Here is a 12,620-nt window from a genome sequence, read left to right on the forward strand (position 1 = left end):
GACATCACAAATGTTCTAGAATGTTCTATTATGACATCATACTGTGACGTCACAAATGTTCTAGAATGTTGTATGATGTCATAATAGAACATTCTAGAACATTTGTGATATATATATATACGCAGGAAAGAGGATTTCACAAACTAAGAAGAAGATTGTAAACTAGTTAGGCAGCAATACGCTGAAAGGTGTCTAGACTGCTGGAAATTCACAAGAAGAAGAAGATTTCACAAACTAAGGACCCACCAAAGAAGTTTTCAAAATGGGGCTTGAAAGTACTATGGTCTGCGTGGACAACAGTGAGTATATGAGAAATGGAGACTTTCTCCCTACGAGACTACAGGCTCAGCAAGATGCTGTCAACATGGTCTGCCACTCCAAAACTCGCAGCAACCCAGAGAACGACGTGGGGCTCATGACTATGGCAAATAACTGTCAGGTCCTGACCACGTTGACCCCGGACTCGGGCCGCATCATGTCCAAACTCCACGCAATCCAGCCCCGCGGCAACATCTGCTTCTGCACGGGCATCAGGGTGGCTCACATGGCACTCAAGCACAGACAAGGAAAAAACCACAAGATGAGGATCATTGCTTTTGTGGGAAGCCCAGTGGAAGACACAGAGAAAGACCTTGTTAAACTAGCAAAGCGCTTGAAGAAAGAGAAGGTGAATGTGGATATTGTCAACTTTGGCGAAGAGGAGCTGAACACAGAGAAGCTGACTGCCTTCATCAACACTTTGAATGGGAAAGAGGGTACGGGTTCCCACCTGGTCACGGTCCCCCCGGGGCCCAGCCTCGTCGACGCCCTGCTCCACTCTCCCATCCTGGCTGGTGAGGGAGGCTCCATGATGGGCCTGGGCGCCAGCGACTTTGAGTTCGGCGTAGACCAGGGTGCCGACCCCGAGTTGGTCCTGGCCCTACGTGTGTCCATGGAGGAACAGAGGCAGAGGCAGGAGGAGGAGGACCGCAGAGCGGCCGCTGCCTCTGTAGAGGAGGCAGGGGTACCCACATCCACCGCCGACGAATCCGACGAGGCCCTGTTGAAGATGTCTGTGTCTCAGCCCGACTTCAGCAGCATGACTGACGAGGAGCAGATAGCCTACGCCATGCAGATGTCTCTCGCAGGAGGAGAGTATGACATGGACACAGCAGCACCCATGGATACTGTGAAGGGTAATTTCACATCCCCTCCTCCTCCACCTTCCCTCCTCCTCCTCCTCCTCCTCCTCCTCCTCCTCCTCCTCCTCCTCCTCCTCCTCCTCTCCTCTATTTGTGAGGTCAGGATTTCTGTTTAAATGTGAAGGGTAATTTCACATTCTTAATCCCCACAACAGGGTTGATCGTGAAGTCATGTTATCCTTCTCTCAAAAACTGTTAAAACACTATATCCATTCATTATATTCAGAGCAGGCCAGATAACGCTTGCATCCAAGGCCGCAGCGAGCCCTCCTCAAAAGCCCATTCCATTTGACTCCCTAAATGACCATATAAAGCCAACCCAATCAGAGACGAGCAAGGCGTCTCTATTCCACTGTGTTAAAACACATGACACTTTGCTTTTTGTCACTTTCACTCTGACAGACCTGTGAATATGCACTCTGACAGACTGAAAGTCCGTCCGTATGGGCGTACTGTATTATTTTCTTTTCCAATAAACCTGTATTGTATTGTTAACGTGAGTATTCCGGCTGTCTCTTTCTGCTCCTGTTTTATTATTTCAGAATATCTAATTCGCAGTGTGACACTGTTTTAGGCTGCTGGATGTCCGTGGAGAACCTGGTGGTTTGCACTCTGATTTAAGGCCAATCTCTTGTCTCTGTATTTCATTTAACCATCCCTGGAGACGTCAAAAATCCACCACATTCTTGGTGTCTGAAGCGGGGATGCCAACCGATCCTGCCGGTGCAGACGGGCTCTTCATCGCTCTACAACACAGCCACGTCTGGGACAGTGAGGAATTGTCTGTCTGCATCAGCTGGTCGGGACGGCATTCCACGGGCATTACATGCAGCGTCGCGGCGAGTTAGGTAAGCAGGAGTGGGGGGGGGGCTGTCTGAATGTAACTCTATCTGTGTTAAGATAAGCTACATACGTGACACTGCGAGAAGCTCAACTTTGATGTGGGCTTTGGTCTCTATCTGTGTTAAGATAAGATAAGCTACATACGTGACACTGCGAGAAGCTCAACTTTGATGTGGGCTTTGGTCACTATCTGTGTTAGGATTATGTATGTGACAATGCGAGAAGTCAACCCTGGTTAGGCTTTGGTCACTATCTGTGTTATTGATTACATACGTGACACTGCGAGAAGCTCAACTTTGATGTGGGCTTTGGTCACTATCTGTGTTAAGATAAGCTACATACGTGACACTGCGAGAAGCTCAACTTTGATGTGGGCTTTGGTCACTATCTGTGTTAAGATAAGATAAGCTACATACGTGACACTGCGAGAAGCTCAACTTTGATGTGGGCTTTGGTCACTATCTGTGTTAAGATAAGCTACATACGTGACACTGCGAGAAGCTCAACTTTGATGTGGGCTTTGGTCACTATCTGTGTTAAGATAAGATAAGCTACATACGTGACACTGCGAGAAGCTCAACTTTGATGTGGGCTTTGGTCACTATCTGTGTTAAGATAAGCTACATACGTGACACTGCGAGAAGCTCAACTTTGATGTGGGCTTTGGTCACTATCTGTGTTAAGATAAGCTACATACGTGACACTGCGAGAAGCTCAACTTTGATGTGGGCTTTGGTCACTATCTGTGTTAAGATAAGCTACATACGTGACACTGCGAGAAGCTCAACTTTGATGTGGGCTTTGGTCACTATCTGTGTTAAGATAAGCTACATACGTGCTTAAAGGGATTGGGTGACACTGCGATAAGTTTCAACCCTGGTTGAATTATCACCTCCTCCTCCTCCACCTTCTCCTCCTCCTCCACCTCCTCCATCCTTCCTGTCAGCTCCCGGGCCCCGGCATTTTTTTATTTATTTTTTGGCCTCTATTCCAAGCACTTTTGAATATAAGTGCTATTCAAATGTTCTAAATTCCATAGACACTGTCTTATACAGCTTATTGAGGCACTTGTCTTTCCGCCATCACAGCGTTTGTAATACCAGCGTCCTAAAGTTGGATTTGTCATTCCTTTTGATATTTGATTGCATGTTACAACTTGTAACCCCTGGTGGTCACTATTTCCACATGTTTCAACTTGGGCGACAGCTAACTGTAAACAGTTTTTTTTTTCTTTGTTTCCAGCCAGTACAACTATGAGGGAGTCCCTACCTCCCTGTTGTATATCCAGACATGTAACACACTGACCATGTTTGAAATTTTTTTTTTTTTTTTTTTTTCCTTTGGCCGGCGCAATCTCATTAACGCGACGCATGACATCCAAGATGCAGTATTAATCAATGCTGTGGAACTCAGATCTATGGAATGTGAGGGGGAGGATGGTGCGTTTCTCTCAGCGCAGGAGAAAGAAGATAACGAATATGCACCAGGGCCGTACTTCCCACTGCAGGGCCACGCTGTCCCTGGGCAACCACACCACCTAGGGGCCCCATCTCCACCGGCACACCAGCCACCATACCCATATGAACCCGCGGAGGACGACGACAACCTAATCAGGTTCAGTCCCAAGTCCAACAGGAACCGCCTGCTCAACATCTCGCATGATATGGCAACACCACAGCAGGGCCGGTGCTACGGAAGCGGGGCCCAGGGATCAGTGGAGGCCCTGGGAGGGCAACTGGGACAGGAACTCCAGCTAAGCTCCCTGTGCGATAGCCCCGCCCTGCCACGAAGATAAGAACGCACCGCTGCTGGGATCCACAGGAACCCCTACCACGCACCCCAGTCAGCAATACAATTCATTTTGCATAAGTAGGACCTACCCCACCACGCCAACGACGGCCCCGGCCTGTACAAACAACGCCCGCTACAATATCCTACCTCCCTACTCCCTGCACCTGGTATGCTGCTGTATTCAACTATGGGGAGATGACTGCTACTCTACTCAACGGCATCCAGCCTCCTTGCAACAGATATATATCGTTCTGTGTGTGAGGGAGTGGGAAGACACCTGACTGCTACTGTACTCAACGGCATCCAGCCTCCTTGCAACAGATATATATCGTTCTGTGTGTGAAGGAGTGGGAAGACACCTGACTGCTACTGTACTCAACAGCATCCAGCCTCCTTGCAACAGATATATATCGTTCTGTGTGTGAAGGAGTGGGAAGACACCTGACTGCTACTGAGGACGACAACAAGGGCCATTTTATTTTATTTGTTCTTTGTTTCCTATTAACTGCTGTCGGCGCTTCGGGTCACTGAGAAGCGCTTTATAAGGCGCCAGCGACCAATCTGTCCCCGGCCTGGGACTCCTCCCCTTTTCAATTTGCACCTGAACTTTTTTCCCCCTCTTCTTTCTTTCTCAAGAGTTATTGTTCTACCTTATTATTATTATTTTTTTTTTTTTATTGTACCTAAGGATGCAACATTTTGCAATTACCTGCTTGGAATTATCGTCCTACTTAGCCAAGTATGACATTATGATGTATTAATGTTGATTGATTTGATGTTCTGTATGGTGTCTTGAGACTGTGGTTTAGTGATATTGATGGTTGAAATTACCAGGATGTGCCAAAAATGGCACAAAGTGGGGAATGTGAAGGGTAATTTCACATCCCCTCCTCCTCCTCCTCCTCCTCCTCCTCCTCCTCCTCCTCCTCCTCCTCCTCCCCCCCCCTCCTCTATTTGTGAGGTCAGGATTTCTGTTTAAATGTGAAGGGTAATTTCACATTCTTAATCCCCACAACAGGGTTGATCGTGAAGTCATGTTATCCTTCTCTCAAAAACACTATATCCATTCATTATATTCAGAGCAGGCCAGATAACGCTTGCATCCAAGGCCGCAGCGAGCCCTCCTCAAAAGCCCATTCCATTTGACTCCCTAAATGACCATATAAAGCCAACCCAATCAGAGACGAGCAAGGCGTCTCTATTCCACTGTGTTAAAACACATGACACTTTGCTTTTTGTCACTTTCACTCTGACAGACCTGTGAATATGCACTCTGACAGACTGAAAGTCCGTCCGTATGGGCGTACTGTATTATTTTCTTTTCCAATAAACCTGTATTGTATTGTTAATGTGAGTATTCCGGCTGTCTCTTTCTGCTCCTGTTTTATTATTTCAGAATATCTACACAGTAAAATTCGCAGTGTCAAATTAACACTTAAAGAGTCGAATTTAACACTATTCCAGAGTGTATATGACTCCAACTACGAATAGTGTTAAATCGACTCTTGCTCCTGTGTTACATTTTTTTAGTTAAATTAACTCTAAATAGAGTACAAATTTAACACTCGCTTACACTGTATGGTGTTATTTAAATCGACTCTTGCTCCCGTGTTAAATTTTTTGAGTTAAATTAACTCTAATAGAGTACAAATTTAACACTCGCTTACACTGTATGGTGTTATTTAAACTTAACACTATAGGTTTAATAACACTTGAGAGTGTAATTATTATTCTCAGAAGTGTTGATAATTTACTCTTATGTGATAACAAATTAACTCTGATTGAGTTGAATTCCAATGCTCATTAACACTGCATTGAGTTATTAAAAGTTAACACTGAGGTCAAATAACTCTGCTGAAGTGTTGCCATTACACAGTACTGTGTTGATAATTTACTCACTAGTAGTGAAAAAACAGCTCTGCAAATAACACCCATTAACACTGCACAGTGTCAATGAAACCGGACACTATATTGGTGAAAATAAACCTCACTGGTGTTAATTTTACACTTAATTTACTCTTGTGAAATTGCATTTACATACAATATACATTAAAAAATCACAAGTTACCACAAAATGATTTCAACAATTTTATTGTTGGTCAGGCAGGGTCAGGCAGGCTTATAAAAAAATAAAACATAAATATACATTGACCTCAGCAGGTCTGCATAAAGTGCAATATGGAACAATACTTCACAGCTGATTTATACAACACTTTTACAACTATATAGGGTTGGGCATCGTTTGGATTTGAACGATTCCGGTTCAGATTTTATTTGAAAATGTGTACATTTTTTCATACTATTCACATTTTCAGTTGACTTGATACAGTTTAATTTGGTTGCTGTACTGTAACTATGGTATTAATTAACAAAGTAAAAAAAATAAAAAATTAAGAATCGAAATGCAAATATGTTACTTCCGGTTCCAGAACCGGATGTTAGGAACCGGTTGCTATTAGAACCGGTTTTCGGTACCCAACCCTATTTACAACTCCGTCTGGATGCAGTAATAAAACAATCACATTAGCAGGTCTGCATAAAGTGGCAATATGGAACAATATACTTTGAGCAATCTGTCGTTCGATAATTCATTTGAATATCAAATGGTTTAAAGTAACACAGCTGATTTATATCCAAGACCTTTACAACTCCGTATGGATGCAGTCTGACCTTAAAGGCATGGTAATGGTCATCAAAACACATGGTTTCCATCAGTTTTCCACAGAGCAATACACTGTCATCTTTCACAGCAATAGTCTTGATCTTACAAAACACAGGCATCTCAAATGCTACCTCAGTACAGATAATCAAGTCACAGCGGTACTCTGTACCATGATGTTTTATCCACTTGGCAGAAAAAACACTGGTTACATCTCCAAATAAGGAAGCAATCTCTGGACCTTCTTTGAGCTCAACAAGTGCCACCATCTTTCCTGGACCTATGGTTAATCTTTCTTTGGTAAAGGACTCCCGATACATTGCCATACAACTTTGGTGCTTTTGGGCTAATGTCTTTGTAATGTTTTTAAAGCTTTTTAATTGTCTCTTAAAGAAGTTATGTTTAGCTTCATAACGCATGCACCACATGTGCAGAATTGGGCCAATGTTCCTTATATTACGAGGGTAATGTATCATGAAGTGATGCTTTGGCAATAGGTTGCTTCTAGGAAATAACTGCTTGAAGAGCCGATGATGATCAGTGATTACATGTTTGAGATAAATGGTCATGCCATATGACAGGACTGGTGAAAATACAATGTTAACAATCTGTAGAAGCAAAAGCAGAAGATGCCAGTACTTATCATCAGTCTGTATTAAATCACCAAATATCAGAGGCATATTGCGCAACAAGCACCAAGACTGTGTGGCATTCAACCCCAAATCCTTACTTTCATCCAACAACTTGACTCTTGGCGGACGGTTTCGCTGCTGATTGTAACCATAGTCAAAAGCATGTATTCTGCCAGCCAGTTGTTCAGCATTTAGAAGTTTCTCCTGAAGAATGTACTTGAGAATAAGTTTCACCTCAAACTGAGCAACCCCCTCTAAAATATCACGCATGATATCTACAGAGAAGTTTGTGGCTGTGTTGAAATACTCAAGTGAATTCAACAGACAACTGCGTTTCACGCCATATATATGAGGTAGCGTTGGATCTGTCTGTATAGTTTGACAGTGTTGTGCGTGCATCTCAACAGTTCTTAGTACAACAGCCGGATCATCTTCACAGAATACAGTCTGAAAACAAGCTTTCTCAAGGAGACAGAAACGACAGCAATACCGAGCCCCAAATGACTCCACAAACCCAAACAGACCATGCAAGCCAAGGTTATCCCCAGTGACCTGAACTATGGTACCACGAATTACGTGTCTAAACATGGGAATTTTAAGTCCCTCTGTCTCCAGTACTTTCAGATCATTGACAAGTGGCTCAAGTATCAAATTGAAATCATAACGCTTAATGTCCTGTGCATGGAAAAGAGCACACAAATGAATATTAATCAAAGAGGAATTATAGATTGGGGGGAAATTTCTTAATGTAAAGTATACACCACCTAATTTATGTATATCCTTTTTAGAGCCCAATGGATTTGCAGTTTCAAAGTCATCATAAAAAAGTTGAATTTGAAAGGAATCTTTTTCTACTGAAAACAGGGGACTTTCTTTCAAATAGGTGGCATCTCTCAAGTCTGCATACACACCTTCCTTAGTCATGTGCCTGGGCTTTAACATGTCTGCAAGTTCTGGGTTTTGAAAAATGCTCTTCAGCGTTTCCAAAATGGGAACATATGCAAACTTATCAGTTACAATGACCTGGTCATATGTCCCAGTAGTTTTGTTTCTTCTGCTGTCAAATCTTGTGCCAAGCACCTTTTCAACGGGTTCAACTTTTCCCCATTTCTCTTTGAAGTGTTTGTTTATTTTTGCCTCAGAATTTAAGTGTGTGAATGGGTTTTCCAACTTTTGGAATGACTGTTCTAAGCTGTTCTTATTTTCTGTGTCCTGTGGAGATAAGCACTGTAGAGCTGCATCTTTAACGTGACTATGAATCTCAGAAATCACTTCTTCCATGGTTGAGACAAAACTTTTTACAGTAGACTGACTGGTTCCAGCAGCCTTGAGTTGTGCAACAGCAGTTGCACACATATCGAGAGTGCTCCTATTAGAGTTTCTGAACAGTCCACATGTGGCCGTCGCATCGACATCAGATGTTGTGGCGGTCTCATCTACATTAGCGATCACCGCCTCTCCTACACTGTTTACATTAACATCAGTGTCAACCTCTTGGTCAATATACTCAGTGTGTTTGTTGTCTAAATGTTTCCTAAAACCTGAAAACGTACCAAACCTATAGCCACATCCAGTCTGAGCACATTTAAGGCGAAGCTTTTTTCCTTGAACGTAACCGTGAACTATTCGCAAATGCCTAACAAGCCTATTTGTACAACCTAACTCCTTCCGACAATCAAAACACTTCATGGCGGAGGAGAAGCCTCATGCACTAATGAAGCAACCTCGCCCTAACTTCAGCAACACGAGGACTCTCCTTGACTTTCCCAACATCAATACTATACACAGTGGTCTGGAGGAACGTGTACATGTTGCGCAGCATGGTGTTGTATGCTGTGCCAAACACATAATGTGCCTTAAAGAGTTCATCTAAAGCACCAAGAGAAGAGATTGACTTGCAAGGTATGGCCTTCTTGTCAAGAATGATGTAGAACCGGTGGATCGCATTCTTCTTCACTCCAACAGCCAGGAGATAGGGTTGATTGCTGGTAGTGATGGCATCAAGATGCTCTTGGATGCTTGTTCCAGTCTGAGAAGACAAACACACATGGATAAACAATTAGAATTACATGATTGTGGCGGCTGGGTGGCGCAGCAGTCACGAAAGGGGCTAAGAATTGGCATAACGACTAACATTGGAATGGGAGAAAAACAGAGAAAAAGGAGGGGGGGAATATAAAAAATAATAATAATAATAATTACATGATTGTAGCATTATAATTATAAATTTGTACATTAGGAGAAAATACCAACCTTCTTGAAGATCACAAGATGCTGCTCCGCGTTGGACGCCGACACCTTCCCTGGTCTCTTCCGCCCCTGAGCAGAGGGTGGGATCAAGTGCAACAGCAGTAGAATCGATGAGAGGTCACTGTCCCAACATGTAACGATACAAGTTGGATGTTAAGACACTTGAATTATGTAGACCATAAACAAAATTCAGTCCATCTGCAATGTTAGCAGTATTTTTACAAAATAAGATAAAAGACAGCAGTTCATCACAAGAAGCTCTGCCACTCAAAATATGAATATACAGTACCAGTAAAAAGCTTGGATGCACTCATTCAAGTGAATGGGAAGACACTTTTGACTGGTTGATAATACAAAATGCCTCGTACATTTTTCACAGAAGTTCAGTGAAAAACAACAAGAATGGTATGCTCAAAAGCAGCTTATCAACGTCAGCATCCACTTCAGTGTCATCCTCAGGAGGATCAGCTATCAGCAGGAGCTCTTGAAGCTCACTGGTGGATGGAAGCCGTCTGCATTGTTGGATGATCTTTTTCTTGTATGTGGTCGGCCACTTTTCCAGAAGCTTGCCCGATACACCTTCTCCAAACATCAGAACGAAATCCTGTTCAACCTGTAGAGGGGTGATTGGGGGACAATTTCAGGATTTCACAGCCAACCAAAGTTAGTGGGTGCTAGTTGAGGTACAATACATCTACCGTCTATCATTCAAGTGTCACAAAATGGTCAAAATAATGGCAGATAATTACCACAGGCCGAAACGTTGTGTTCAAGTATATTAAAACTTGGGAACACTACAGACGGTGTGCAGACTTTTTTTCCACAACATTACAGATCTATTTTGAGTCTAGCACCCGTGACTATACACTTGGGATGTGCGTGAGTCTTTTCTACTAACTATAGATAATTACCAAGCCCTTGACGTCTTGGAAACGTGGAAAGTCAGACAGTATGTTGCTTGACTGCTGGGGGTCGAGGACCTTGTTGTGCCTATAGTCAAATGTCAGTTTCATCTTGTTCTTCACTGTGTCCTCATCAGCTGAATGTTTCATTAGTGAGATCGCTTCCTTGCACTCCTCTTCGCTCAGGGCAGTCTCTGCAACAACATGGGAATCTCGTCTGGCAGTTGGTCCTCCTCCACGAGATGGTTCTCCACAGGATTCTACAGAATATGGGGAAAAACACAAAAAAAAAGAATCTACCAAAGGCCTGATTGATGGAGTTCTGCAGGTACACAGTCATGGCCGTAGCCAGCTATGAGGCCACCGAGGTCAAACTCCCCAACCAAACAAGCACACCATTGATTTAATTGACATATAAATCACACATAAAGATCTAACTATTACTCCTCTCTGAGCATGAATATAAAACAGGTGATCTATTTACTGTGTAAACCTTATGCAATATTCATCATGGATATTTGGATACTTGAAATCTGTATGAACTGAGTAGTTAGTATCAAATGAAATAAGATGGAACAGCTCCATGCATTAATTGCTCTGGGCATGGGGGCGCGGGACTTGTTGAGGTAAGGTCAAATTTTTTTTTTTTACATATTGTGAAAGTACAGATTCATACCTTAAAAATAAGCCATCACTTGAACATTTTGGTGGGATATTTTTCAAGCTACATCCTATGAATCACGGAGATATCAGTGAACGCATTCAGAGATGAATGGTCTTCGAACTTGTGGAGAGGTTCACACCTGTGATTTAATCAACTACAACCATACCCAGAATGCATTGTATTCCATGGCCCCCCTCTCTCTGGGGACATTAACACCTTGCATCAGGCTCTTTTGTTATGGCAATGACTCTGTCTTGTGGCAAGTTGTTGTGGCAGTTGAAGTATTTGCCTTGTAAGTCTAAAAGCTAAATTACTAAATGTAAATGTATTATAAGGAAAGGTTAACCTTCTGTAGTGTGGTAGTGAAAGGGTTAACCGTCTGTAGTGTGGTAGTGAAAGGTTTGTTGGAAGCCTCACATAAGCCATGTAATGTTGGGGGTCAAGGTATTGGCTGAAGGAAAGGCTACATCAATAAGCATTTAGATGTTTAGATTTAAAGGTTAACCTTCTGTAGTGTGGCAGTGAAAGGGTTAACCTTCTGTAGCTGTGAGAGAATTGTTGAATAGATACACAAATGTTCTAGAATGTTTGATTATGACATCATACTGTGACATCACAAATGTTTTCGGGCATTCATAACATTATTTTCTATGATGAATTGAAAATGGGGGATCCTGATGTAAACAAGATGAAAGTCTTTCTCTGGTCTGCATCCCCTTAACAATTGTGTGTATTGAGCTGTACTGTATTGTACCCATTCTGCAATCTGTTAATAAAGTTTTCAATCAATCAATCAAGTTAACCTTCTGTAATGTGGCAGTGAAAGGGTTAACCTTCTGTAGTGTGGTAGTGAAAGGTTAACCTTCTGTAGTGTGGCAGTGAAAGGGTTAACCTTCAGTAGTGTGGCAGTGAAAGGGTTAACCTTCTGTAGTGTGGTAGTGAAAGGTTAACCTTCTGTTAACTCACTAAACCTCACAAACACCAGCAAGGAAAGGCTGCATCAAAATAACTGTTTTGTTTCGTAGCTGCGTTTCTGCCACAAGCAAAGAGACTGTTTCCATTCCGTGAAAACCCGCCCTACTCTGCTCTGATTCGCAGACTGTGGGTGGGGGGGGGGAGAAACGCTGAATGTGATTGGATCAGAGTAGCCAGACAGACAGGCAGAGCAGCCAGCCGGACAGTGGAGCACTGAGAGAGAGGAAACAGCGGAGGATTTAACGAGGCGCGTTAATACAATTTTGTTTATCTGGCTTATTGCTGCGGATTCAAGCCAAGTTGCAATAATACAGTACAGCTCAATACACACAATTGTTAAGGGGATGCAGACCCAGAAAGACGTTTGTCTTGTCATCAAATGAATTGCCAGCGCGCGTTCGTCTACAACAACAACCAACGCGTCCTATAATAATAATAACTTGTTTGTTATTTTCTTTGAGTTTCCCTATTGAATGAATTTACTTCTTATACCATTAGGTTGCAATAAATTCACTCGAATTAAATTCGTTCGCTCATCAAATTCGTGACATTCTAAATGTGTTTTAATGTTGTTTAATTTAATGACAATACACCCGCGCGGACTCGCGTTTTTTTTAAATATTTTTTATATGGACAGGACACTGCGTTTGTTGCGTTGCTATAACTTATAACATTAAGATAAAGTGTATAAACATTGTTCTTCTCCCTGCTAAGAAAGGAGAG

General features: G+C 42.7%; 1 protein-coding gene across 1 annotated transcript in view; it reads left to right on the forward strand.

The window, feature by feature from the left end:
* Positions 1-261: 261 nt before the first annotated feature.
* Positions 262-12,620, forward strand: part of LOC311225952 (26S proteasome non-ATPase regulatory subunit 4-like) — a gene marked incomplete at its 3' end in the record, with an annotated part of 130,436 nt that continues 118,077 nt past the window's right edge. The window contains exon 1 of the mRNA XM_084311339.1: positions 262-1,175. Within this exon, the coding sequence (XP_084167465.1) occupies positions 263-1,175 (913 nt within the window). The 5' untranslated portion in view covers position 262. The remainder of the gene's footprint in view (positions 1,176-12,620) is intronic.

Source organism: Notolepis coatsorum (genome assembly GCF_963971535.1).
Source record: "Notolepis coatsorum genome assembly, chromosome: 3".
Classification (NCBI taxonomy): domain Eukaryota; kingdom Metazoa; phylum Chordata; class Actinopteri; order Aulopiformes; family Paralepididae; genus Notolepis; species Notolepis coatsorum.